The sequence below is a fragment of the Ictidomys tridecemlineatus genome, chromosome 3 (assembly GCF_052094955.1).
Source record: "Ictidomys tridecemlineatus isolate mIctTri1 chromosome 3, mIctTri1.hap1, whole genome shotgun sequence".
In the NCBI taxonomy this organism is placed as follows: Eukaryota; Metazoa; Chordata; class Mammalia; order Rodentia; family Sciuridae; genus Ictidomys; species Ictidomys tridecemlineatus.
Genome location: NC_135479.1, coordinates 1,785,894 through 1,811,881, shown reverse-complemented (window position 1 = coordinate 1,811,881; position 25,988 = coordinate 1,785,894). Strand labels below are relative to the sequence as shown.

General features: G+C 57.6%; 2 protein-coding genes and 1 long non-coding RNA gene across 10 annotated transcripts in view; 2 read left to right on the top strand and 1 right to left on the bottom strand.

Moving 5' to 3' along the window:
* Rptor (regulatory associated protein of MTOR complex 1) overlaps positions 1-2,439 on the top strand; it is a 329,507-nt gene extending 327,068 nt beyond the window's left edge. For all 5 annotated transcript variants that reach the window (XM_078041465.1, XM_005332637.5, XM_078041466.1 and 2 more), the window contains one exon: positions 356-2,439. In XM_078041465.1, coding sequence (XP_077897591.1) covers positions 356-424 — 69 coding nt within the window. In that variant the 3' untranslated portion in view covers positions 425-2,439. The remainder of the gene's footprint in view (positions 1-355) is intronic.
* A 1,119-nt stretch (positions 2,440-3,558) lies between these two features.
* Positions 3,559-13,720, bottom strand: LOC144375934 (uncharacterized). 4 transcript variants are annotated; one of them, XR_013435796.1, is made up of 2 exons: positions 13,150-13,720; positions 3,559-10,543 (listed from the first exon to the last, which is right to left on the bottom strand). It is a non-coding gene; the product is annotated as an uncharacterized LOC144375934 (long non-coding RNA). The 4 variants fall into 4 exon arrangements; XR_013435797.1 differs by having other exon boundaries at positions 3,559-10,528; XR_013435799.1 differs by having other exon boundaries at positions 13,250-13,720.
* On the top strand, positions 13,698-19,498 carry Chmp6 (charged multivesicular body protein 6). Its single transcript, XM_005332639.5, has 8 exons — positions 13,698-13,857; positions 15,161-15,270; positions 15,356-15,443; positions 15,786-15,872; positions 16,555-16,620; positions 16,813-16,893; positions 17,931-17,985; positions 18,550-19,498. Exons 1-8 carry the CDS (start codon positions 13,795-13,797, stop codon positions 18,603-18,605), a joined length of 606 nt encoding a protein of 201 aa, XP_005332696.1. The 5' UTR covers positions 13,698-13,794; the 3' UTR covers positions 18,606-19,498.
* The last annotated feature ends 6,490 nt before the right edge of the window (positions 19,499-25,988 follow it).

Below are 25,988 nucleotides of genomic sequence, written 5' to 3'. Positions count from 1 at the left end.
GGGTTGAGGCATGTTCCTCCTGGTGAGGCAGCAGGTCTGTGTGATACAGGCCTGTCCATGCACTCTGCCCCTGGGTCGTAGGCCGTTGTGTTTTCAAGTTAGGACCTGCCAGCCTGCACCTTGCAGTGTGGGGTTCCACCTGCCTACAGCTCTGCCCAGGTGCCAGCAGGGCCCTGTGGGTAGTGCACGCTCTGCCTGTGCTTGGCATACGGGCAACGCCCCATCCTGCCAACACCTGGCAGTTCACAGGCCGCCTCCCCGAGCCCTCTCAGTGCAGAGGTAGGCTGCGGGAATGACCTTGCCCGCTGCAGCCTGTGGCCCCTACTCATGCCCCGTCTGCTCTCTCGCCCCACAGCCCCACCTGGCCGTGGGAAGCAACGACTACTACATCTCCGTGTACTCGGTGGAGAAGCGCGTCAGATAGTGGCACCAGGCTCCTGCTGCGGCCACCACACACACAGTGAACCCCAGGCTCGCCGCAGACGTCGGCTCCTGACCCAGCTGCTGCCCTCGGAGGAAGGGCCACGCGCTTTCCTTTTTCTCTTCGCTGTAATGTCTAGAAGGTCCAGGGAAGGGGAGGGCTTTGTTTTGACATCACTTCTCGCAGAGAACCAGTGCCCAGGCTCCGAGACTCCCGACACACAGCTGTGCACCGTGGCCCCTTCCTGGCCTCTTTTCCTTCTGAGGTTTTTTTAAGGGAACAGACTTGTTTTATTTTCCCTGTAATCAGAGCATTAGCTACAGAAACGACAGAGCCCCGACAGAGAAGCAGCACTGGGGCTCCCGTGGGCCCCAGAATGGCCCCCACCAGCCTGGCCTGGCCCCACTGTCCTCTCGAGGCCTGAGCCTGGAGCCGCTGGGAACAGGCTAGAGGATGTTGAGGTGTCAGAAAACAGGGAGGGAGACCCCTGCAGCCAGCAGTGAGGAGGAAGCAGCCCCGAGCTGGCCCTCCAGGGCTGCTCATCTGCAGGCCTCCCTGTCAAGGGGGTCGTGGTACGAAGAGGGGCGCTCGCCACCCTCACCCCACCCCCCGTGCAGCCAGGCCCTTGGGCTCTGGTTTGGGTCCTTCTCGCAGGAAGGCGTTCGCAGGAGAGGGCCCCTTGGCTCTGCTGCTGTAGACACAATGAGGTCCTCACAAATGAGCCACCGTCCCAACCTGCAGGCTCATCCCTGAAGTGCTGCTCTAGTGACCATGGCCAGGACCTCCATGTCCCTGCTTGGGGTGCATGTGTGCATGGGTGCCATGGCCTCCCTGCCATGCACACACCTCACGCAGGTGCTGAGGTGCACGGAGCCCCAGGGGTTGTGGGCAGCAATAGCTGGTCTTTAGCCCTTTGCCCTACGCTGGTGTGAGCAAGGCTTGCATCTTGCAGTCCGTGATGCAGAAGCATTCTGGAGGCCTGGCCTGGCCTGCCCGGCGTGTGTGTGTGTGTGTGTGTGTGTGTGTGTGTGTGTGTGTGTGTGTGTGTGTGTTTGTGTGTGCGTGCGCATGCATGTGCAGTTCCAGAGGGGCCTTGTGGACGGCTGGACCATGGGAGGGAGCTCGGAATTGCTGCCGATTGCACACACATGGCACAACCACAATGATGGCGTTTGGAAAGCGTTTCCATTTTCCTTGGGAATCAGGATCTTTCAGAGATGAGGAATGAGACGGCTTAATTGATTCTGCCGATCAGAGACCAATAATAGTGGGGTCTGAGTGAGTCAGGACAGGAAGGCCAGGCCCCTCATGTGGGGGGCCATAGCTCTGTTTTGGCCAAGACTCTTCCAGGTGGATGGAGCCCTGAGGGCAGCCCGGAGCCAACCCCAGAGCCAGATGGGTGGACAAGGCAGGATGGAGGAGGAGGAGACCCTTCTGCTGCCCCCAGGAAATGAGCTGTCCACCAGGAGGTTCCAGGGTGAAAGCCCTTCCTTCACGTGGGAGCACAAGCAGCCTGGAGTCAGAAAGGCCCTAGAAAGTCCTGACTCCCCCACAAGTTCTCCCTTTCCCCTGCACCCCCTAAGCTCTGTGGGGATCTCCTGTGGGTGAAACCCTGGAACCTTCTGGAAACTGAGCTTCACCCACAGAGCTGCTGACCTCCCGTAGCTGAGGTTCAGCTCGATTGCAACCTAACTTGTATTTCTGTTACTTTTGAGGCAAAACCACCACTGGCAAAGTGCAGATGGCTCTGGAGGGGTCAGGCCCTCCCCTCTGGTCCGCTGGAGCTCTGCTCATGCTGTGCATCCCCTAGCACCGCGTGGGCGGGGCCTTCCCAGGCTGATGCGAAAACTCAATCATGAAGTTAACAGGCTCGAGAGAGCACCGCCTAGAGTTCCTTTATCTCTATTTATTTTACCAAAATGAGAATTGAAAAAAACTTTGACAAAACATGGAATCGTAATGTGAAGCTAAGAGCAATGACAAATAATAAACTTAATAAAAACTAAAGACATGCATAAGTGGCCGCTGGTGGCAGTCTCTGCCCAGGAAGCAACATCTGCCTGCAGGGAGCCTTGGGGTGGGGGGGTATCGCCTAAGTCCTCTGAAGCTGCCCCAAAAGAAAGCACAGTGCTTTACATCATGTGCCCCGTCTGTCCCTGTGAGAGGAGTTTGTTCAAGGGAAGGCTGCACCTATGGCCCCAGCAGCTGGGAGGCGGAAGCAGGAAGGTCACAGTTCAAAGCCAGCCTCAGCAACCCAGTGCGGCCCTCCCTTTGGGAGCAGACGACTCGCACAGTCTCTTCTCCAAGGCCGAGCTCCAGGGGGCTCCTGCCGCTGTGTTGTCACTTGCTTCTCTAACAAGGCCAGCCGTTGTCCCTCATGGGAAGTCCATGAGAATGAGGTGTCCCAGGGCAGCATTGCTGCTGGGGAGAAAGCTCCGCCTCTGTCCCCCTCCGGGGGGCCTGTCTGCCCCTCCTCTCTCCAGAGCCAGCAGTGTCTCTTGTGTCTGGAGGTCCAGGGAAGGGGAGGGCTTGTTTTGACATCACTTCCTTTTCAGTGTTGTTGACTACCCTGGGCCCCTGGGTGACCAGCCCCATCCCATTTTCAAATGAACCAATTTTCAGGCTCTAAACCGGCTTTAACGAGGGGCAAGCATAGTCATCGGCCCTGCGGTTGAGGTGTGGACATCTTTGGAGGCATTATTCAGCGGACCTCCCCCTCTGTCCACAGCCAGAGACCCTCCTTCCAGACAGAACCCACAAAGGCTCAGGGTCCTTGGCCAGAGAAACCAGGAAGGTTGCAGCCCGACAGCTGCACGGCCGCGGCTCCTGCCTTGTGGAGCTCCTGGCGTTGTGCTGGCCACTGTCCTGGGATCTAATGGCCCCTGGGGGCTGCCTGCGGCCATGAGCAGCAAACCTGGGGCCTGGCCATGGGTGCAGCCTTGAGAAGGTGGGTTCCTGTGACACAGACAGCCGCAGCTCCCAGTCCTCCACGCCTGCCAGAGAGGGGGAGGCAGCCGTTGCCATGGAGACCTGGAGGGCTCCTGCGCTGGGATTGCTAAGTCAGGGTTCATCCTAAACAAGAGAGGTGCCCAGCGCTATGGGGCTGTGCCAGGTCAGCTCTGGTTACAAGAATGATATTTTTCCTATTAGCATCAGTTTTTCTGTCCGCACGACCTGAGAACAAATCGGGTGTTCATAACAGCGGGGGACGGACCAAGGCAGTCTCAGGAAGGAGGTCTGACGTCAAGTCGGATCCCCACAGCCACTCCAGGCCTGTGGCAGGGCAAGGGCGCCGGCTGCAGGCTGGCTTTGCTCATGTGCCCAGCAGAAGAGGCAAATGGCCAGCTTCAGGTGACTCCCGCAGGACAAGGAGGCAGGACAGGAGCAACATGCCCTGTGGGGTGCTGACAGGTGAGCCAGGCCCAGAGCCTCCAGTGCCTCCCTCCACGGGTCAGCCTCCCTGGCCTCTACTGCCCCACTAGCCATGGGGCCCCGCGGCTGCTGGTCCTGGAAGGAGGCCCACAGAAAGGCCATGCCTGGGGGGCAGCGCTCGGCAGGAGGCAGCTGTTTTCAAGGTCCCAGGTTCAGCTCCCCTCAGAGTCTATGAGGCAGTGGAAATGGCAGCCTACTGCATGCTCACATCAGCCATTGTGCCCTCCCGTGACACCAGGACACCAGGTCCCTGTGGCTGCAGCCCAGTCACCTCTGGCCCCACCCTGCCTCAGCACCCCAGAGGCCAAGTTGGGGTAGACCCCGCCTGCCCACCAGGTGACAAGAAGTGGGGCCAGTGACTGGGGAGGTCACCCATCCCTGAGATGCTGTAGCAGGAGAGCCAGGAGCATGCTGGGCAGGCTGGCCCTGGGCAAGCTGCTCCCAGAGGCTCTCTACCAGCTCTCCCCTCCTGAGGGCAGCTGTGGGGCCCTGCAGGGAAGGTCCATCCTGCACTTCCGTGGCCAGGTGCTCCCTGTGGGTGGGGAACACACCCAGGCTGCCACCAGTGTCCCCAGGGCCTTCTCAACAGCACTGTGGGGGAGGGGAGGCCCTGAGGACAGTGGTGGCAGCCCTGGATGTTCCTGGGGCCCAGCCTTCTTGGCCCCACCTGGCGGGCTGGGCCTCATGTCCCCAGGCCAGGGAGGCAGCTCTTGTGCCCCTCAGCCCTCCCCGGAAGCCACACCACCTCCAACCACCACTTGGGTCCTTGACCTATGAGACCCGGCCTTACCCTGGCCAGGCAGGCTCAGGGCAGTTAGGAGGATGGTTGCCACGCCCCCCAGAACCTGCTTCTTCTCCCTGGGATAGGTCAGCATCCTCCAAACAGGCTGAGGCCCCACAGGGACTTCCAGGGGCCAAGGAAGTGACAGGCCATTCACCACGCAGGACCCCAGCCCCGAGAGGAAGGGCTGTCCTCCAGTTAGCATGGCCACCAAGGCCAGAGCCAAGGCTTCCCAAGCCATCCTACCACCCAGGCCCCCAGCCCGGAAGCCAGCATCACTTTGGGCACAGCACCATGGGTGAAGGGGCCAAGAGGCTGTCCTCCCCCAAGGACACCCACCCAGAGCCCCACACCTGATGAGGCCAACAGAACCCAGCCTATCTGGGGGAGGGGCAGAGTCCCTTCTGGCTTTGTAGCCTTCCCTCCTCAGCCCTGGCTGACAGGGGTCCCCAGGGGTAATGGAGGGCGGGGAAGGCATCGGCCCAGGCTCTCAGTCTTGGGGTTATCTGTGGGATCAAGAACTGTAGCCTGGCCTCGGGTGAGCAGGAGCAGGATCACACAAGGAGCTCCTACCTGGCCCTGAGTGTCTGTGACTCCAGGAGGGGTCCCTGGGAGGGGTGGAGGGAAACCCAGGTGAGGCTCTTCCACGAGAGCCCGCCTCGTGAGGATTCCCATTCCGAGGCCAGTGAAGGGGGAGAATTCAAATGATACCTCAGCATTGAATAATTTGAGAAGGAAATTAGGAAACCAATTCCATTTGCAGTGAAACACAAAAGAACAAAATACCTAAGCACAGATTTGAAAGCCACAGGCCCCGAGCAGATGAGGAGACAGCCCAGTTTGGGGTTGGAAGACCTGATAATGGCAAAACGGCGGTGCCCCAACGGGACCCAAGACTTCACACCAGCCCCGGCCCAGTTCCCCTGCCTTCTTTGCAGAAATAGAAGAACAAGTTCATATGGCACTGCCAGGGGCCCCAAGTAGCCAACAACACAGAAAAGGAAGAATTAGATTCATGTCACTTAACTTCAACTCACTTCAAAGCTACCTCATGGTACAGAAATAAGGGCAGGTGGACAAGCCAGCGGGACCAGTGGAGAGCATGTAAGCAAACCCAAGGACCCAACTTGACTGAGCAACTGATTGTTGAGAAGGAGGACAGACCATTTGTGGGTTAGGAACAGCCTTCCAATGGGGCTGGGCCAGTTGGAGAGTGCAGCTGAGCCCTCACCTCACCCCAGGTAGGAGGACAAGCTCATAGTGGGCCCATGACCTCAATATACAAGCTAAAATGATAAAGCATCTGGAAGAAAATTCAGGGGTGCACATTTATGACCTTACATATAGCAACTAAGTCTTAGATTTGACACCAAGAGCACATGACAAAAGAAATGATACACTAGAATTCATAAAAATAAAAGTTTCCATGCACAGAACATCTTCAAGACTGTGGAAAACAACCTACAGGAGTGGGGGAAAGTCTGCAAATCATGGGACAGATAAAGTTCAATATTCATAATATATCAAAAGCACTGACAGCAGTCGCCAGGCCTGTTATCCCAGCCACTCAGGAGGCTAAGGCAAGAGGATTGCAAGTTGGAGCCCAACCTAAGCAACTTAGCCATGCCCTAAGCAACTTAGACCCGGTCTCAAAATAAAATTTAAAAAGCGCCGGGGTGCTGCTCAGGGGCAGAGCACTTTGCCTAGCACATATGAAGCCCTGGGTTCCATCCCCAGCTCTGAAGAAAAAAATCAGCAGCAGCAGCAGCAGCAGCAGCTCCTCTGCTAAGCAGGACCAAGGCCCTTACAGAAAGGCCTTCGGGTAGCTTCCAGCCCGTCTCACCTTCTGCCTTCCACCAGGTGAGAATGCAGTGTTGAAGGCACCACCTAGAGCGACAGCCGGTCCTCACCAGAACCCAAGTCCGTGAGCCTCTTCCCCTGGGACTTCCCAGTCTTCAGTCCTGGGAGAAATACATTCTATCATTTTGCCTAAATGACAGCATGAACATATTAAGGCACAAGGAAGTGCCAGGGACAGTAAGAGACCAGGACTCGGGGAACAGAGGGCCAGGCTGGAACATCCCAGGCCTCAAGGACTGGGGCACAATACTGGCAACTTGGCCTGACCTCTGCACTGGGCCAGGGGCTCTGGAGGAAGACCCCTTGCGAGCAGTCTTGCAGGAAGGCCGCAGGACCAGGAACAGAGCTTGAGTGAGTGCCCAAGCAGGGCCTCCAGGCCTGGCCAGACGTTGGCATGGGCTGAGCCGACAGCTGGGCTTGGGCTGGATGGCTGCGCTGGTGTCACTCCCTGTTGCTCCAAACAAACCCCAAACCCAGCGGCTTGGGCAGCAGATGTCTGCATCTCAGGGTCAGGGGTCCAGAGTCGGCGGCTCCACTGGGCATCTGGCTGGGGTCCCCCAGGCAGTGGCCCTCAAGCTGTGGCTCAGACAAGCCACTGGGTCTCAAGGACCAGCCTTGGACATGACCTACCATCACTGCTGCCCTGCTTTACTGGCCCAGAGCAGAGGGGACCACTCAAGGGCTGTAGCCTCCTGTGGCACTTGTCTTCCCAGGCCTCTGCCCAGGCACCAGCCTGTGTCCTTCAGCTCCAGGCTGCAGCCACAGCACAATCCAAAGCTCAGCACCCTGCCCAACAGGGACCCCACACCAGGCCCCAGGGGCCTCCTCCCACTTTCCACCTGTGTGGGAGTGCCCGCCCACCTCAGGCAGGCTACCAAACTCCTGTGCACCTCAGTTCCCCCCAGTGGAAAGGCCTGTCCTGGGATCACAGGCTGGAGCGGGACTGCCCTTCCCTTCTGAAGGGCACCGCATCCACCTAGGGGCATGATGGCCCAATGCCCTGTCCACTCGTGGCCATCTCTCACCCATCCGCAAGTCCAGATATGCAGCGCTGCCCCATCCACTGACTCTCACCTGAACTCCTCCAGGGCCCCCAAGCCCATTTCTCAGCATGACAGCTCACCCCTCAGAACAGCAGCTAGAGGGATGGTTGAGAGGCCCAAGTAAGACCAGCCCTCGCGGCCTCTTGTCTGGTGCTCAGGCTCCTGGCATCTGATGCCACTTCCTCCAGGAGGCCTTCCCTGACCACCACCCTCCACCCTTGCCACGTCCCACCTGGCAGTGTCTCCTCAGCCACGTGCAAACCCCTCAGGGACTCTCAGAGCCGACAGACCCCACAGGGGCCTCCCAAACCTCCACCGCCGCGGGCTTCCCGAGGTGAGTCCGCACAGGAGGGGCCTCTCTGAGCACACCCGGGCCTGCCGCCCCAGCTCCTTGACCGCCTGTCCTGCGGCGCCCCCGCGTGGTCGCTGAGGGGGTCACCACACAAGTCGGGAAGTCGGGCGGGGCCTGGCCTCCTGAAGGGAGGTCAGTGGCCCAAGGCCCTGCAGCCCCTCCCTGCCCCAATCCTCCCCCTGCTCTCTACGGCCCCATTGGGAGTCCTAGCCCTGCATCCCTGCCAGCCGGCGTCCCTCATTCCGAGGGTCGCCGAGGTCACCAGCCAGCAGGGCCTTTGCTCCCCAGGGCAGCCCCAGGACACCTTCCCTCTGGGGTCCTGCGCTGCCCCCGCTGCCCCCGCTGCCGACACCCCCAGGTGTGGTCAAATCGAGCGGTTTCCTCTGACACTCGTTTGCCCAGGACCGATATTTTCTGGGGGACTCGTTCCAGAATATTCCTTGGGCTCATCCCTTTTTCTCCGTGGTGCCACTGACCCCACCGCCCCTCCCCAGCGTCCACCTGCATCCCACGGCCTGCGCGCTTTCCATTTCCAAGAGCGGCCCCATCACAAGTTCCCTGGGGTCTCTCGGCCCGAGCCAGGCGTCAACATGTGCCCTGGACACGTCTCGCACATGGGCAAGACAAGACAAAAAAGTCCCTTTGGGGGCTAATGCTCCCTCTGCCCCTCTGGCCCCTCTCCAGACACTGAGGATTGGCTTAGGTGTGGGCAGGACTCCTGCGCTGGGCCAATCATTCATCACCACTCCCCAAGACCACAGCTGATTGGCCTAAACTGGGCCAATCAGAGCTCTCCCCTGACAGCGCCTCCTGGCCTGAGAAGGCGAGGCACTCTCTCTCGCTACACGTGCTTTCCTGTCCAGGAGGGAGCCTGGCCTGGGAGATGGGGGCCCTCCTGGACTGAGAAGTGGAGATGAGGGCCACAGAGTGTTCAGCGATGGCTTGCACACTGCTGTGGTATCAGCCAGTTCCTGCACCCAAACGGACTGGAGTCACCCCGTTGGGGTCCCAGGCGCCTAGCCCACCCTGCATGGAGCCTGGTGGGCCTCTGGACACAGATGACTCCTGAATGACGTGGGGTTTATAGCACTGGCTCCCACAGACACCCCTTTCACACCATTTGCCTCTTTCTAGACATGTCATCTCCAGGCCACCGGAATGCCACTTCCTGATTGCCTCCTGCCTCCCCAGCGCCTGCCCCACATTTCCCAGCCTGCTGCTACCCCGGGTCCGCACAGGCTGGAGCTTCGAGCTTGAATACAGGTTAATTCCTACTATTGCGAAGCTCTCTCTAGAGGTGGAGAAGGTGGGGAGTCCTTGTCACCATCTCCTGGCCGTGGCAGTCCACCTGGTGGGCCTGCAATTTGTGGGATGGCCTCTGCATGTCTGCTCACACCACAGAGGGCTTCCTGCAGATCTAGTGACCCCAGACTCCAATGCTGCTGTCCCCACCATCCAGGGATGGGATTCCCTAGTCTTCATTCCTCCTACTCTTTCCGTGGTTTTGAGCCCTTGGTTCTCTGCAGCACGTACCTTCCTGCTTGGGATGCCCAGAGAGGCTCCTGCCTTCCTGAGAACACACAGCCCAGTATCCAGTGTCAGAAGTCATTCAGGAAGCAGCTCCTCAAACAGGAACGGAGCTCAGCAACAGCCTTGCTGTTGTGTTCCAGTGGGAGCTGGGACCCTGAAACTCACGTTGAGCGCTAGCCCTCCTCCCAGACCAGCAGCCAAGGGTTGCCAGCGCCACCAGCGCGGGGAGAGTCTAGAACAGACTTCCCTCAGAGCCCAGGGGGGCCTGCGGCTGAAACCTGACCTCAGGCCTCTGGGCCCCACAGTGCCACAGGACACTTGTGTTTTCTGCGCGGCCCTGTCCGTGGTTCTCTGTAGCTTGGCCAGCACAGGTGGTGGTCATCTTTGCCTGTGTGGCAAAACGCTGTCATGGCCCAGAACCGGTTCTGGAACGCCACGTTTGGGAGATCCAGAAGCAGCTCAAAGCAACATCACTGAGGAAGCAGGACTGTGAGGACTGCAGGTGGGCGCTGGCTCCCGAGGGCACTGCAAAGACCCAAGTTCAGGAATGACACCGAGAGGGCTTTAAATCCTCGGGTCAAGGAGAGTGAGAAGATCGGGAAACGTGGGGCTGCTAGAAAATAAACCAAGTTCCTCGGGGCAGGACCCTTGCATCTGAAGACCCTCCCCCAGGCTTCCCCCGAGGTGGCGGGGGCCTCCGGATGGCTCCTGTTGGAGTCAGAGCACAGTGGGAAAGGCTGCCTGCAGAGAGCTGAGTGTCCACCTGGAACCCTCCCCGTCGTCCCACCGCCTTCCCAGCAGCAGGAGCAGCAGTGCCCTGTCTGGGCAGCTGCCCTCACTTGCTGACCATACCTCAAGGGGGAGCCGTCACCCCTCCTCTCCTCCACTTAACTTGAGGGAGACCCAGGTGCATCCGGGAGATGAGTGGCCATCTGCCTCCCCCACAGATATCAAGGCTTTGCTGATTCCAGCTGGAGAATAGTGCAGAGGTGGACGCCGGGAGCCACACCAGAGCCACCTGGCCAGCTGGATTTGTGGATCCCATACCTGCCCTGGATTCCGTGGGCTTGTTGGTGAGGAGCCTTCGGGCCAGGGATTGGTGGAGGGACCTGGAATAGCAGAGGCTGAGAGGCCAGGGCTGGGCATGAGCGGGCGATGGGCCAGGCCACAAGGGCTTTTGGTCTGCCCAGCGGGGGCAGGGGCTTCCCTTTCTGTTGTGTCCGGGGTGCGGGGGATGGGCCCAGCCTCAACCATAGGCACCTGCTCTACCGCCCTGCTCCCTCCTGGCCCTGCTCTTTGGCAACCTGCTCTGCCACCTGTGGCTGCTTCTTGCATCTGGCGGGGCGGGGTACAGCACTGTGTACGGCAGACAATGGAAATGCAGTCGCGCTCTCAGCTGCCTGGCGGAGTTCCTGGCCATCGCACCCGCTCTGGGTTCCGTGGCCCACTGGTGGTCTCCCCACAGGTGACCCTGGTTCTCACCCTTGGCAGCTCCCTTCCCACGGCAGGCTGCAGGGCCCTCCAGCAGGGTCTGCCCTGTCCTGGACGGATTGTTCCCCCAGGTCCTGTTTCCTCCCCCCCCTTCTCTGTCCCCGTTTGCTATCCCTGTCTTCTTCGGGTTCTCATGTGCCCTTTTAATAGTTCAAGTCCTTTTCTGGTTAGAGGTCTTCCCCTCCCACTCTCTGTCCACATGACCACTGTGGCTTCTGCCAGCCGACCGGGACCGCACGAAACAGAAGTCTGGTCCCAGGGCTGGTTCCAGGATGCAGGTCTTCCGAGGTGGAATGGGCATTGCTTTGGACTTGACCTGGGGCTAGACTGCACTGCACTGCTGACCTTGACAGTGGAAATGTCTGCCACTGGCCTGGGCCTATGGGAGTCACTGTTTCCTCCACCCTTGCCCCAGGCAGCAGGGATGACCATTCCCCCTGGGCAGATGCCACTGTGGCTCCACACCTTAGGCGTGCACCACTCACACCCTCGCCAGCTTCCTGGCTTCAAAGTTGGGGCCTTGATAGAAAGATGACCCTGAACTCAAAGGGCAGTGCTGAATCTCAACAAAAGCTGACCTCCTGAGTCTCCCAGGCCACTCACAGCCTCTCCCGTGGCCCTAGTAGAAGTGGCCCAAGGGACTGGCACCCCACATTTGCAAGTCCTCCAGGGGTTCCCATCTTCCTCAAGGAGCTCCACAGCCTGCGGTGAACCCTCAGAGCAGGGCCCCTGGGACACTGCAGGAAACCACTCCGAGCAGGGCTGGGGTTCTTTTTCTGTAAGGACCAAATAGTCTACAGCTAAGGCTCTGCACAACACACGGATCTCTGTCCACTTCCTATCCTCCTCCTCTTCCTCCTTCCTCCGTCTTGGTGGTGGCAGGGTGTGTGTGTTTCTCAACCCTTTCCAATGTGAACCATTCTTAGCTCACAGGCTGTATAAAACAAAGTAGGCTCCAGGCCAGACCTGGCTTACAGGGTGCAGTTGCCAAACCCCGGTTTACAGACTACAAGAATTCAAAGATTTTCAAATCTATGTTGGCAGAGACCTGGGGAGTTAGTTATGTGTGGAAGTGGATTCCAGGGTGTGAGACAGGAGGCTGAGACAGAGCCCAGATGGAGCTGGATTCCTGAGGCAGGTGTGCCCACTGCCCATCCGTGCACCCAGCCCCTAGACCCGCCCTTGGAGCCCGCCACAGCTTGCTTTTTGGATTGACTGAAATTCGGACTCAACAGGGGACTCAGTGGGTGAGTGTGAGATGCTGGAGTGTCCCTGGCATTGTGAGGACCAGAGTACAGAGGTCCACAGAGAGACGACTGTTGATCTGGGTCCATCCAGTGTGACCTGCACACCTACACCCCAACTAGACAGGTCGAAGACACAACCTTTGCATGTGGCTGACACCACCTGGGACCCCACAAGTGACAGGAGGCCTCTCCATCAGTTCTGGGCCTGCTGCCAAGCTCACCATGGGGATGGAGTGCCATTGTTGAGATGGGCTCTGGATGTCACAGGGATGATGTGACCCAGAGCTGCTGAAGCTGAGGTGGGCAAGCCCTGTAGCAAGCAGCCAGCCTGGTACTCAGTGTCCTGGCCTGTAGGAACCCCAGCTACTCAGATGGTCCCTGGGAGCAAAAGAAGTGGGCAGTCCCCTAGAACACTGCTCACTCTGTGCACAGAGACGGTCTAGGCCTGGTGGCCAAAACCTGACTTAAGTCACCACAATGGATTTGACTCGGCCTCTACCCTGTTTCCAGGCATAAGTCACAAACCTGGAGCTCAGGATCTGGACAGAACCCAGAAAGCACTGCTGCAGGTAAGAGCAGCTGGTCTCCAGGCCTCCCCCAGAGGGGCCAGGAGAGTACTGTGACCCAGAGGAAGGAGGTGGGCACGCAGCTCTGGAATCACAAGACGCTGCCTTTAAATGGTTGCTCATTCCAGGGGACACAGATGCCCCATCAGAGAGGGTTTACACCATCAGATGACGTGTGGTCTTAACTCAAGTTCGACTCTCAGTGGGGCCAGGGAGCCCACAGATCCTTGCAGTAGCTGGTGCCCAGTTCTCAGCGCTCTCTGCACTAAGCTCCGCCTCGAGCACAGTCCCCGTATTTCCTCTGGGGAAGTACACCTACCCCGGCAATGGGCAATGGGCAACGGGCAACGCCACGCAGGGGGAGGTGCCTCGGAGATTAGTGCCACGCCCTTGGGCAGGTGTCTATCACAACCCCATTTAACTAACCTGTGGGGTGGAGGCGAGAGGTCAGATGGTTTTAGAGAATCCCTGGGCTTAGTGCAAAAGTTACAGGGCTGCAATATTCCCAGCAGCAGCTGTCCCTTACCCGCGGGAATGCTTCTGTCCCCGAAGGGAGGAAGCCTTCGGCCAGGGGCACAGCCAGAGTCCACCAAGAAGTTGGGACTGGCCACGCCACTGTGTCTGAGCACAGCGAGAACCCAGTAGGGGAGCAAAAAGCGGCCAGACCAAATAGCAGGGGCGCGGCTGCTGCGCAGCGCTTGGACAAACACTTTCAGATCCAGCACGTCGAATGGACATCACCAAGTGCAGCTTCTAGCGCTCAGAGCTCGCAGGACAGTGATGCCGCGGGGAGTCTGCGTTAAGTGGACCCGCAGGTCCCTCTAAGTAGGAGGTTCTTCTTCGGTCCGAGCGCACTACCAAGGCCGCTGGGCCTGCGTTGGCCGGCTCCTCTCCGCGCGTCCAGCAGGCGGCGCGCGAGCGCGACCTCCGGCCCTGCGGCGGACCCGATGGGACCGGGTGGGACGCGCAGGCGCGTTCTGTGGCGCGGGGCCCTGCGCGGCCGCCGTAGGCGCCAGGTACGGTGGCCGCAGGGCGGCGGCGGCTCGGCCGGGCTGCGAGCGCGGGGCCGCCATGGGCAATCTGTTCGGCCGCAAGAAGCAGAGCCGGGTCACCGAGCAGGACAAAGCCATCCTGGTGAGTCGCGGCGGGAGGGCTGGGCCGCGGCCGAGTGCCCAGCTCTCCAGCGGAGCGGAGTCGGGGACGGGGAGGGCCCCGCGGGCCCCGGGGAGGGACGCGCAGCCACAGCGACCTGTTTCTGAAGCGAAGTCCGCCTCCAGAAGGCGCCCAGACGTGGCCGCTGGCTTCCGACTCTCCCCTCTAAGTCTGCCTCGAAGTGGGCTCCGTTTGTACCGTGGAAACCCGGTCGGGGCCAGGCGGCTCTGACCCGGCTTCTGGACCCCGGGGCATCCGCAGCGCCGGCAGCAGCCGGTCACTATGAGCTCAGCCCCGAAGCCGCCCGCCGCCCCGCCGCCCTCCGAGCAGAACCCCCGCCGGTTCAGAGTGGTTCGGACCTGCCCGCCCCTCGCGGTCCGAGGTGCTCGGTGTCCCAGAGCACAGTGCTGCCCCTGCCCTCTGCCCTGCCTTCTGTGGGCTCCTCCACTCTCTGAGGCCGTGTCTCCCCTGCGGGCTGTGGGTGGTGGCTGCACAGTGGGCACCTTCCCTCCTGGCCCTGCAGGGCCGGCCCTTGGCGAGCACCGGGAGGGAGGCAGTGTATACCATGATTACTCCCTGAGCCTGACTGGGCTCACTAGCAGGAACCATCCTGCAGGCCGCGTCCTGAGTGTGCGAACTACCCTGACGCTGCTCATCACGGCACCACCATTTCATCTTAGGAAATGACCTCAGGAGGGAAGAGAGACCAAGGGGCAGTGCCTGTGCCTCTGGGCAGCCAAGGTGGAAAGGAGTTTAGTTGATGGGCACATCGCCTGCTGGCAGCTTGTGTTCCATTCAGATGGACAGAAGTGAAAGGGGGAAGCTAAGCACACACTAAGAGGCGGGAGGGACGGCCCAAGCCTCCGCTGGGCTGTGAGTGCCGTGGGCTCAGGTGCCCTCAGCTGCCTGCTCCTTGTTGTATGTGAACCTTCCAGGGACTGACTGGTGGCTGCTTCCCAGCCTGGCCCTGAGCACACGTACTGCTCACAGCCCATCCTCCTGTGTCCTGGGCCAGGCTGTGGTGACTAGAGTGAGGTTCTCCTTGGTACAGTGGACATGGGAGGTAGCAGATGCCAGCAGCACCCCACATCATGAAATTGGAAGTGCTTCTGGGTGTTGCCACACATCCCTGGGAGAGTCCTGCCCCACAGAGGTCGCTGTTTTAGAGGGTGGCCTACATCTGAGAGCTCCTTTGTGAGTCCCCAGCCAGCATGGGCAGAGCTAGGCAGCCTGGCCAGGGCCCAGTCGTGTGGGCTGCCCGATACCAGACCACTTTCTCTTGCAGCAACTGAAGCAGCAGCGGGACAAGCTGAGGCAGTACCAGAAGAGGGTCTCGCAGCAGCTGGAGCGGGAGCGGGCCCTGGCCCGGCAGCTCCTGCGAGATGGCCGGAAGGAGTGAGTGGGTGGGGAGGGGAGGTGGCCTGCAGCTGGTGGGCAGGACCAGCTAGGGCCACAGCACTCACCCCGGCTTCCCTTGCAGACGTGCCAAGCTGCTGCTCAAGAAGAAGCGATACCGGGAGCAGCTCCTGGACAGGACAGAGAGCCAGATCAGCAGCCTAGAGGCCATGGTAGGCATGCAGGACCCCTGCCCGGAGCTACATGGTCCTAGGGGCACTATGCGTGCTCAGGGTTGGGGCTGAGCCACCCCTGGTAGTGTGCATGGCCCGAGCAGCATGGTTCCACTCTGGGTAGCCTGAGCCACCAATTGAGCACTCAGACATCCTTCACATGTCTCCTGGCACCTTCTCTGTCCTCTGTCTCCAATGGGCCATGGGAGGGGACAGGAAGGGGGAGTGCAGAAGTTGTCCTAATGTCCAGAAGCCCCTGGTCAGCATGCTGTTGCCCTGAACCCTGCCCCTGGGTCAGGAGTACAGGCAGGCTGCTGACCTCCTGGGGCTGGTTCTTTTCAGGTCCAGAGCATCGAGTTCACCCAGATCGAGATGAAGGTGCTGGAGGGGCTGCAGGTGGGGAATGAGTGTCTGAACAAGATGCACCAGGTAGGTCCTTGCTGGGCGAGGCATGGAGGAGGGGGTCCAGTAGAGCCAGCAGGGCTTCCTGCCCAGCACCTGGGCTGGGCCAAGGGCACCATCAGTGGCTGGCACAGGCACTCTGGGCCAAAAGGACCAAGGAGGGTGCTGCACAGTGCTATGTGGGCTGGGTCTGTGGGTACTAGTGACCAGAGGTCTGGCTAGGGTAAAGAGCAGCGTGATGAGTAACCTCGAAGGTTCCCTAGGGGCAGCAAACTCCCTCTTCGCCTCAGGAAGCCCAGCGTGGGCCTCCTCCCTCCTGCTCAGATGAGTGGGCCAGCAGGTGGGCTGTGGGAGAGCTGAGCTCCTGAGTGCCGCTTGGCTGAGTGTGGTCCTGGTGGTATGTATGCCAGCTAAGCAGAGACGCCATTTTGAACTCACCCCTGGCAATCAAATCACCCACCTAGAGAATGATGCCAGGGCAGGCTCAGGGGAAGGGGGTCTAGGCCCTGCAGCCCAAGGCCTCTGAAGTCAGGTCTGACAGCTCTGGCAGCCCAGGCCAGGGCCCTGCCTCTGCAGACTGGCCAGCAGACTGGTCAGGTGCCCCCTCGCCTGGTTTCACTTAAGCAGGGGCAGAGCACCAAGGCGTGGCCCTTGATGAAGGGGCTGTCGTCTGCCTCACTGACACGCTTCCAAACCTCGTGACCTCCAGGTGATGTCCATAGAGGAAGTGGAGAGGATCCTGGACGAGACCCAGGAGGCCGTGGAGTACCAGCGGGTAGGTGTTGCTTGGTACCGAGGCCTCCCCCACCTGCTGCCCAGTGCTGTTGCCAGCTTGGAGGACGTTGGGGGCAAACCGCCCTTCTTCACATGACGGCTGCTGCTGTCCAGAGGAGGCCTGGAGCCACAGGCTGTCTCCTGTCCCTGGGCCCCAACCTAACAGGCCTAACTGCTATTCCTTCTTCTGCAGCAAATAGATGAGCTGTTAGCAGGAAGCTTCACCCAGGAGGATGAAGATGCCATCTTGGAGGAACTGAATGCAATCACTCAGGTACAGGACCCCAGGGCTGGGCACAGTTGCTGGGTGATGAGACCCAGGGTCAGGCATGGTTGCCTAAGCAGTAAGACCCCACTTACTGGGTGACAGGATGCAGTAGGCCTCCACCTGTGGCATATGCAGCTGTCTTTTTGAGCACAGGGTCCTGGTTTTGCACCTGCTTTTCCTTCCTAAAATGACTCGGGCCTGTGCCAAACAGAGGCCTTTCTCTATAACTCTAGCAGCAGTTTGAAGAGACGGCATGGATGAGTGGTCTCCAGGGCTGACCCCCAGGACTGGCACAGGCAGTGACCTGTGTGTGGATAGGGCAGATGCCAGGCCTCCCAGCCATGATGTGGGTCTCTCCCCTCGCCTGTGTCTGGGCTGATGTGCAGGTTGGGCCCAGGGGGGTCTGTTCTGCAATCGTATCCTCCTCTGCCAGACATCTGTGCAGAGTGCGCCATCTCTGTGGGCCCCTGCCTCAGTGTGCCAGGGCTTCCCTGTGCCCCAAGAGCTGCCTACTGCCCTAGCCCTCCAGGGTCCATGACCTCCTGCCCACTGGGGCCTGAGAGCCTAGTGAACTGCATAGGAAAACAGGCCCCAAGGTAAAGAGGCCTCAGCTTGGGAGGTGGCCTCCCCCACAGACTGCCCTGGGGTGACAGCTCCTTGACACCTCCCAGCAGTCATGCCACTGTCGTTCTCTGGACCCGTGGACACCAACACAGCCTGGGTGTCCATATCTTTTCCATATCACACCCGTGGTCCTGGTATGGCCTAGCCTTGGGAATTGGGGCCTCTAGGGACAGCCCAAGAGTTGGCCACTGTGCTCCACAGGACCCCAGGATCATTGTAGAAGCCACTGCTATAGTAGCTGTGTCCTTACCTGGGGCGGTTTGAATCTCCAGAGATGCCTGGAGCTGGGGGTTGCAGACTCAGGTCTGAACAGGAGGGCTCTTGTCCTGCTTTAAGTCTGACTGCAATAGCTAGTTAAGTACTTGTTTCCTTTCCTCGGAGACCGCTTGCCTTACAGCCTTACCCTCTGCTTTTTACAGGAACAAATAGAGCTACCGGAGGTTCCTTCGGAGCCCCTTCCTAAAACACTCCCAGGTACCTCCCTGCCTCATCCTTCTGAGCTTGTTGGGATGCAGGACGGCGCATCCTAGGAGGGAACAACACAACGCTCCCTTGGCCAGCGTTCCCAGTGCAGTGGACTGGCCAGCCTGCAGATGTGGCTGGCTGGGGGGGAGCTGGGGCGGAGAGCCAGGCCCAGTCGCAGCCACGTCCAGATGCTAGGATTGGGAAGAGGCTCATCAGCCACGCAGGCCTTGCCGGGGTGCAGGCCCTGCCGGGGTGTTTGTGCAGCTGAGGGTGGCTCCCCTGCGGTGGCATCTGTCCCAGGTTCTCAGAGACCCCAGCAGGCCTGACTCTCTTGTCCTGGTCTTCCTGTTTCCTGATCCTCTGTGGCTCCAGGGGCCCTGCCCCTCACTGGAGCTGGTCTGGGGGCCATCTCCCCTGCCCTGTGTGGGCCCGCTGGCTTCCTGTTTGTACCTTGCCTCCCCTGGCTGGGCACACCTTCCCATAGTGGCCTTCTCTAGTGGCCTCTGACTTCGTCTTCTGGAAGCGTCTGCCGTGGTCTTTTCCATATCACAGATGTGTCTGTTTCCTTCACAGAAAAAGACCCTGTCAAGGTCAGAGCCAGGCCCGCAGACCTGGTGGCAGCCTCGTAGCTCAGCCCCTCACAGGACTCGCAGGATTCTACAAGGATAAACCCACGCAGCTTGGGTGTGTGGCGGCCCCGGAGGGCTCCCAGGAGGCCGGCCTGCGTGGCCGGACTGGCCAGCACGGAAGGTGCTGTCGGGCGGAACAGCAGCACTCAGGCTCACGTGCTGGGACGGCTCCTGGGTGTCCCTTCACGGTTCAGTCTGATTGCACAGTGACGCTGCTGTTCTGCTCTCATTCTGGATTAAACAGCGACATGCAGACCCTTGGCCAGGCCCGGCTTCTGACGGGGTGGTTCCATGGTGGCAGAGGCCCAGGCCTGCCACCCGCCCCTGGTGCTGTTCAGCAGCCCTGGTGCCTGTGGGAAAGCAGCCCCAGGCCTCAGCCCCTCCTGCCCTTCCTGCTGTTTGCTGTCCCGTGAGCTGGTGGAGAGCATCGGCCAGCGGGCCCCGACATGCCTCAGCTTCCCTGCGGGGTAGGGGCAGACACCCCAGAACCTCTTGGCACCTCTACCTGACACCCTAGGCAAGCTTCTAGCCTCTGGGAGAGTTGGGCCGGGGGCTGTCGCTGCTAGATTGACTCCTGGAGCCCCAGCCGTGCCCCCACACAGTGGCTCTGCCTTGCTGAGAAAAGACATCCTGAAGGGGATGGTGAGACTCGCCGTAGCAGCCGTGGCTGTCCTGGACGGCCCCAACCACCAGCTGCCGGGACAGCAGGCTCAGCCTGAAGCCACTGCTCATGCAAGGCCCCTGTTTCGCCATCAGACAGCCTGGCCGGGGTCTCACTGGCCCATGAACAGCACAAGAGCAGGGGCCACCAGGAATAGGGAGCTTCCTCATTAACCCCAAACAGGTTGCCCCCATATTAAAGTTGGCCCCTTCCTGGCCTGCTGCCTCGTGGACTTGGTGTGGTCAGCATCTTAGCATGGCCGGCTCTGGGGGAACCAGCCTAGCCCCGGCTGTGCAAGTAGGTTGGAATATGGCTCCTGCCCTTAACCGTAACTGAGGAATCCCTGACCAGCACAACTGGGCAAAGCCAAGGTCTAGGCACTGGGTACCTAGGAGGACATAGGGGCTCTGTGTGGCCTGGGCCCTCATGGTCACCTCTGGGCAGTTGCCCTCCTCAAGGTGGGGGCAGTTTGGCCACACGGCCTGCTGAGTGTGTGCTGTTACTCTGGTGGTTTTGTGAGGCTCCTAGGGCTGGTGGCCAGATATCTGGGCTGCCCTGCTTCAGGCCTGAGATGCATCCTCGTGAGTGAGGGCAGATGGTTTGGGGTCACAAAGCCGATTTGGGGAGCCTGAGACCCAGGGAAATGTGGGCAGGTCCCTTTCCTTGGATGGCCTCCACACCCTGCCGGGAGATACTGGTCCATGTTGCCAGGTCTTCTCCAGAGTCAGGCAGCACTGAGCACAGGCTTGGTGGCAGCCAAGCCCCACCTACTGAAGTGTGCATGTCCGCCAGGAGGGGGACTTGCAGAAGCTGCTGCCTGAGGCTGCCCGCCAGCTCCTGCCATGGGAGCACGTGGTGGTCCTGAGGGTGGTATCCTGGATGAGGCCTGTCCAGGCCCATGACCCTGGCCCTCTGCTGCAGCAGGTCCAGGGAGCGACGAGGTTGCTCTGACTCCCAGGCCTCGCCTCGAGCACAGCTCACCAGTGGGGAGGTTGCCGTGTGTTTCCCAAAGCTCCTGCGGGCAAGAGGGTGGCCCCTCCTGCCTGTTGGCCTCCTCAAGGACCCTGGACTCTCTAGCCAGTGGGCATCTCTAAGGGAGGCCAGGTCCCTGCAGCATTCTGTGGGCCAGGCTCCGCGCAGCCCCAAGCATGCGGCTCTCTGACCCAAGCCAGGTGGGGCAACTGAGAAGAGGTCAGGGGCCACATCCCCTTCTGCTGCCCAGTAGGTTAAGCCTCAAGCATTAATCTTTTGAGTTTGCCCTTTAACCTCAAGAGCTGGCGCCCAGAATGACCTTAAGCTGATTCCTGCCCTCTGGCCTTGACGTGGCCTGGCTTGCAGCTCCCTGCCTGCGTGGGGCCAGCCGCGGGAGCCCAGTGACAACCAGAGCTTGACCCGAGTTCCTTTTAGTGTGGGACACAGGACCCAAAACAGTCATGAGCAAGATCAGGTGCAAAGCCTGCGGCAGGACTGGCCCTGTGGAGTGAGTGGGGACTTGGAGAGGAGGACAGGACTGATGGTTGCTTGCTGGGAGCGGGCCACGTGGCGGTGCCCGTTGCTGGGTGGGTGTGGAGGGCAGGGGAGTGCAGGGTGGTGAGTTCAAGGGAGTTGGGGGATACCTAACTTCAGGGCACAGGCTGGGGCGGCGGGGAGGTTGCCCGAGTGTTTCCCAAAGCTCCTGCGGGCAGCCGAGGGTAGGAGTGGTGAGGGACAGCCTGTGATCCATGCAGCCTCAGCTGTTGGTGTGTGAGATCCAGGGTGGTGTCTCCACTCTTCCCGCCCCCAGGCTCATTTACTTTAAGTTGGGCCCCTACCTTGGAAGTGCTCGGACCTGTCACTTCACAGAGCCTTTGCGAGGCACCCAAGAGTCCTCCTGGGCGTGGTGGGCCCAGGTGTGTCTCCTCCGGAAGCCTGGGTTCCTGGACTGCTGTGGCTCACACCCAGCACTCTGGGTGGTTGCTTTGGCTGCCCTGGCTGTAGCCACCTCACCACTTCAACCTGTGCTGCCCTGAGGCTGGGCCTGGGCACCTGTCCCACTCTGACCTGGACCTTGCTGGAAGGCTCAGTCCTGCAACGGGCCTGGGAGTTAGCACAGCCTGCAGCAGCTGAGCAGGAAGCCTACAGCCCCACCACCCTCCATCCCTCAGAGATGCCCCCACAGAACCTGGGGAGCCTCCGACAGGAAGGACAAGGTAGCAAGGGCTGGCGACAAGGGGGGAGGGGTTGCCAGCCCCTCCCCTCCTCTCCCAGGGGACAGCTGCAACCAGGCACACCCTTGCTTAGCACTCTTCAGGTCTGAGTGGGCCTGCCAGGTGGGCAAGGGAGGGGCTGTGGTCCCAGGACCTCAGGGATTGGGACAACCCTGAGGACTTAGGATAACCCTGAGCTGTCCGTGTCCAGATCCCCCTGGAGGATGTGACCTCATGCTGGGTCTTTGAGGGTCCCCCAGGTGTGCTACCACACCTTTCACCCTGGGCATCCCAGGGACAGCCTTCCACACGCCTGTGCAGGGGCTGGCTGGCTTCTGGCAGGGCTGGAGGGGCAGGTGTGAAGTGACCTCGGGGGAGGCCCGCTGGAGGCTGGTGCTCTGTGGCCGGAGCTCGGTGGAGAAGCACGCCACACTGTACGTGGGTTGGCCCATGGAAAAGGTGTGGACAGCAGCCTCCGAGCCCTGTGCTCTTTAGTTGTCACCCCTGGCCAGGTCCTGTCCCTCTCCCAGCCCTGGGCAGCTGCTGGCCTGTCACCGTGGAGCCCCACTGTAGGCTTGCTATGGTGGAATGGCATGTCTGCCGTGAGGCTGGCTGTGCACGTGGCACAGTTTCACCCACGTTGTCGCAGGGTGCGGCTTCTGTCTGGTGGCGGAATGATTTCCGCTTACAGGTGGAGCACTCCCTGTTCACTCCTTCATCTGTGCAGCAGCCGTTTGGGTGGGTGCCATTTTTGTTGGTGTGAATTGTGCCGATGTAGGCATCAGAGCGTGCGTTTGGGGTACACGGCGCGGGGCTGCTGGGGAGGTCTGTCTTCTCACCAGCACAGGGGCTGCCCCTGTCCCCGCCCTGCCAGCAGGAATGAGGCTGTGACTGCTGCACCTCTCACCAAGCTGGTGCCTGTCCACCATTCCAGCGGGTGTGGATTGGCGTGCCACGCGGCACAGATGTGCACCTTTCTGATGGCCAGTGAGGGTGACCCCTTTTCATGTGCTGTGGCCCTCTGGAGTCTTCTTGGAGACATGTCTATGCAGATTCTTTGCCCATTTTAAATTGGGTAAGTTGCCTGTTCGTTGAGTTCTAAGAATTCCAAATATTCTCGCCCATTGCGTGGGCTGCCTTTTTGCGTTTCTGATGGTGTCCTTAAGAATTCAAAATGTTTCAATTTGGGGGATGGGGATGTGGCTCAAGGGGTAGCTCGCTCACCTGGCATGCGTGGGGCCCGGGTTCCATCCTCAACACCACATATAAAGATGTTGTGTCTGCCGATAACTAAAAAGTAAATATTAAAAAATTCTCTCTCTCTCTCTCTCTCTTTAAAAAAAAATGTTTCAATTTGGGGGAAGCCAAGGAAATCTTTTTTTTCTTGTTGCTTTTGCTTTTGGTGTGATAGTTAAGAAACCTTGCATAATTCATTGTCATAAGATTTATGCCTGATTTCCTTTCAAGAGTTTCATGGTCTTATTTCTTTCTGTTAGATCCGTGGTCAACTGAGTGAGTTCTGTGTATGGTGTGCAGTTGGTGGGCCTTGTGTTGCTCTGGGCAGTGGCCCACTGTCCTGGCCGCTTGTTTAAAACTCAGTTCTCTCCCCATTAAGCTACTTTGGCATCCTTGTCAAAAATCAGTGGGTCACAAATATCAGTTCATTCCCAGACTCTCAGTTCTCTCCGCTGATCTACATGCCTGTCCTTTAGCTTAAAGACAGCTTTGTTACACCTGGGAGGCACAGGTTGAGAGAAGCTTTACAAATGACACCTGGACTGGAACCATGAGCCACTGAAGGTAGTAGACGTTGTGGTCTGAACTAACCAGGCTGACCCGCTGTGAAAACAAAACCCAACATTTTCCAGAGAAATTCTCTGGAGAGAATGACATAACGGATTCTCAAAATGTCCAATTTACAACCCCAAATTACTTGACGTACAAAGAATCATGAAAATGTGACTCATTTCCAAAGGAAAAGATGATCAACAGGGCTGGGGATGTGGCTCAAGCAGTAACGGGCTCTCCTGGCATGCGGGGGCGCTGGGTTCCATCCTCAGCACCACAAAAAAATAAAATAAAGATGTTGTGTCCACCGAAAACTGAAAAATAAATATTAAAAAAGTATGATCAACAGACCCAACTCAGATGGCCCAGGTGATGGAATTATCAAACAAAAACTTGAAAGCAGTTATCACAATCATGTCACATGTGGCTAAGGCCAACACACTTGAGGCAAATGGAAGAGCAGAACTTCCCACTAAAGAGTGCGAGCAATGTAAGATAATGACACGGAAATCCTAAGCCAGTCCCAATGGCACAGTGATTTGGGTGGTAGAGGCAGGAGGATCACAAGTTTGAGGCCAGCCTCAGCAACTTAGAACTTGTTTGAAATTAAAAATTTTAAAAAGAGAACCAAGGGGGCTGGGGATGTGGCTCAAGCGGTAGCACGCTTGCCTGGCATGTGTGCAGCCCGGGTTTGATCCTCAGCACCACATACAAAGATGTTGTATCCGCCGAGAACTAAAAAATAAATATTAAAATTCTCTCTCTCTCTCTCTCTCTCTCTCTCTCTCTCTCTCTCTCTCTCTCTCTCAAAAAAAATTACATGTTTACATTAAAATGAAAAGCAGTCTCAAATCAACCATCTCAACTTTCACACTAAGTATTTAGTGGGGAAAGCCAAAGCCACAGAATAATAGAAGCAAGAAAGAGCAGAAATAAATGGAAATTAAGGAAGGAAAAAACCATACAAATCAACAAAAATAAAACTTGGTTCTTTGGAAACCTCAATAAATTTGATAATTTTCAACTGATCAGGAAAAAAAAGATACAAATTATAATATTAGAGATGAAAGAGAGAACATTACTACAGGCCCTATAGACATTAAAAAGATTTTAAGGAAAGACTGCAAACAATTTTATGCTCATAGATTTGACAATTTAGATGAAAAGGATAAATCCCTACAGATACAAACTAGGATGGCTGGGGTTGTGGCTCAGCAGTAGAGCGCTCGCGTAGCATGGGCATGGTCCTGGATTCGATCCTCGGCACCACATAAAAAATAAATAGATAAAATAAAGGTATTATATCCAACTAAAACTAAAAAAATAAATATTAAAAAAAATAATAAATAAACAGGGATTAGGATTGTGGATCAGTGGTAGAGCACTTGCCTAGCATGTGTGAGGCACTGGGTTGTATCTTCAGCACCACATAAAAAATAAATAAACAAAATAAAGGTATTGTGTCTATCTACAACTAAAAAAGAAATTCTTTAAAAAAATAAAGATATTGTGTCCAACTACAACCAAAAAATAAATATTAAAAAAGATACAAACTAGAAATAACAGATACTAGAATAAAAAGATGGACCAACTGGTTATAAATATACACAGAAAAATTCTACAAACAGAAAAGAGAGACTTAATTCTAGTTCCAAACTGTTACAGAAAATAGAAGAATGAACCCTTAGCTCATTTCTGGAACCCAACATTACCAGATATGAAAACCACATGAGTCCTTACAAGAAAAGAAAACCTCAAGGCAGTATCCCTCATGAACATAGACCCGAAAACCTCAACAAAACATGAGAAAATTGAAGAGCCAGACATGTGGTGGCACACACCTGTAGTCCTAGCTACCTGGGATGCTGAGGAGGAAGGAACACTTGAACTCGGGAATTTGAGACCAGCCTGGGAAATATGGAGAGCTGTGCGTGTGTGTGTGTTTGAATCCAGCAATAGATGACATATTGTTGGTTGGTTGGTTGATTGGTTGGTTGGGTTTTTTAAATTTTTTTTTTAAATTTTAGATGTTGATGGACCTTTATTTTGTTCATTTATTTCTACGTGATGCTGAGAATCAAACCCAATGCCTCACACATGCTAGGCAAGCACTCTACCACTGAGCCACAAACCCAGCCCAATTGGTTGGTTTTATAGTACTGGGGATCAAACCCAGGGCCTCACACATGCTAGGCAAGCACTGTATCACTGGGTAACATCCCCATCAAGACGAGGTCTTTATCCTGAAGTTACTATTTATTCCAAGGTAAAACAAATGGGAAATGCAAGGTTGGTTCAACCTTCAGCCATCAATCAATTCACCAAATCAGACTAATGAAGAAAATCCTTATGATATTTCAACAGATGCAGGAAAAGCATTTGACAAAATTCAGTATCTATTTATGATGGCAGTTCTCAGCTGCCAGTCAGAGTGGTGCATGCTTGTAATCCCAGCAACTCAGGAAGCTAGAGGAGGCAGGAGATCTCAAGTTGCAGGTCAGCTGCAGCAATTCAGCAATTCCCACTAATAACAATAACAAAACATTGAAATGGAAGCATAGGCTAGTTTTGCTGCAACTCAAACTGCAGAGCTCTGCTGCCATGCATGCCAGTGCTTGGTTAAGATGGAAAAGACACCGAAGTGTAAGATTCAGAGCTTACTGAAGTATCTGCTGGGGTCTTGGAACATGTCCCCCTCAGACAAGATGGACTACTGTAAAAGGAAACTTCCTACCTCTATAGAAGATC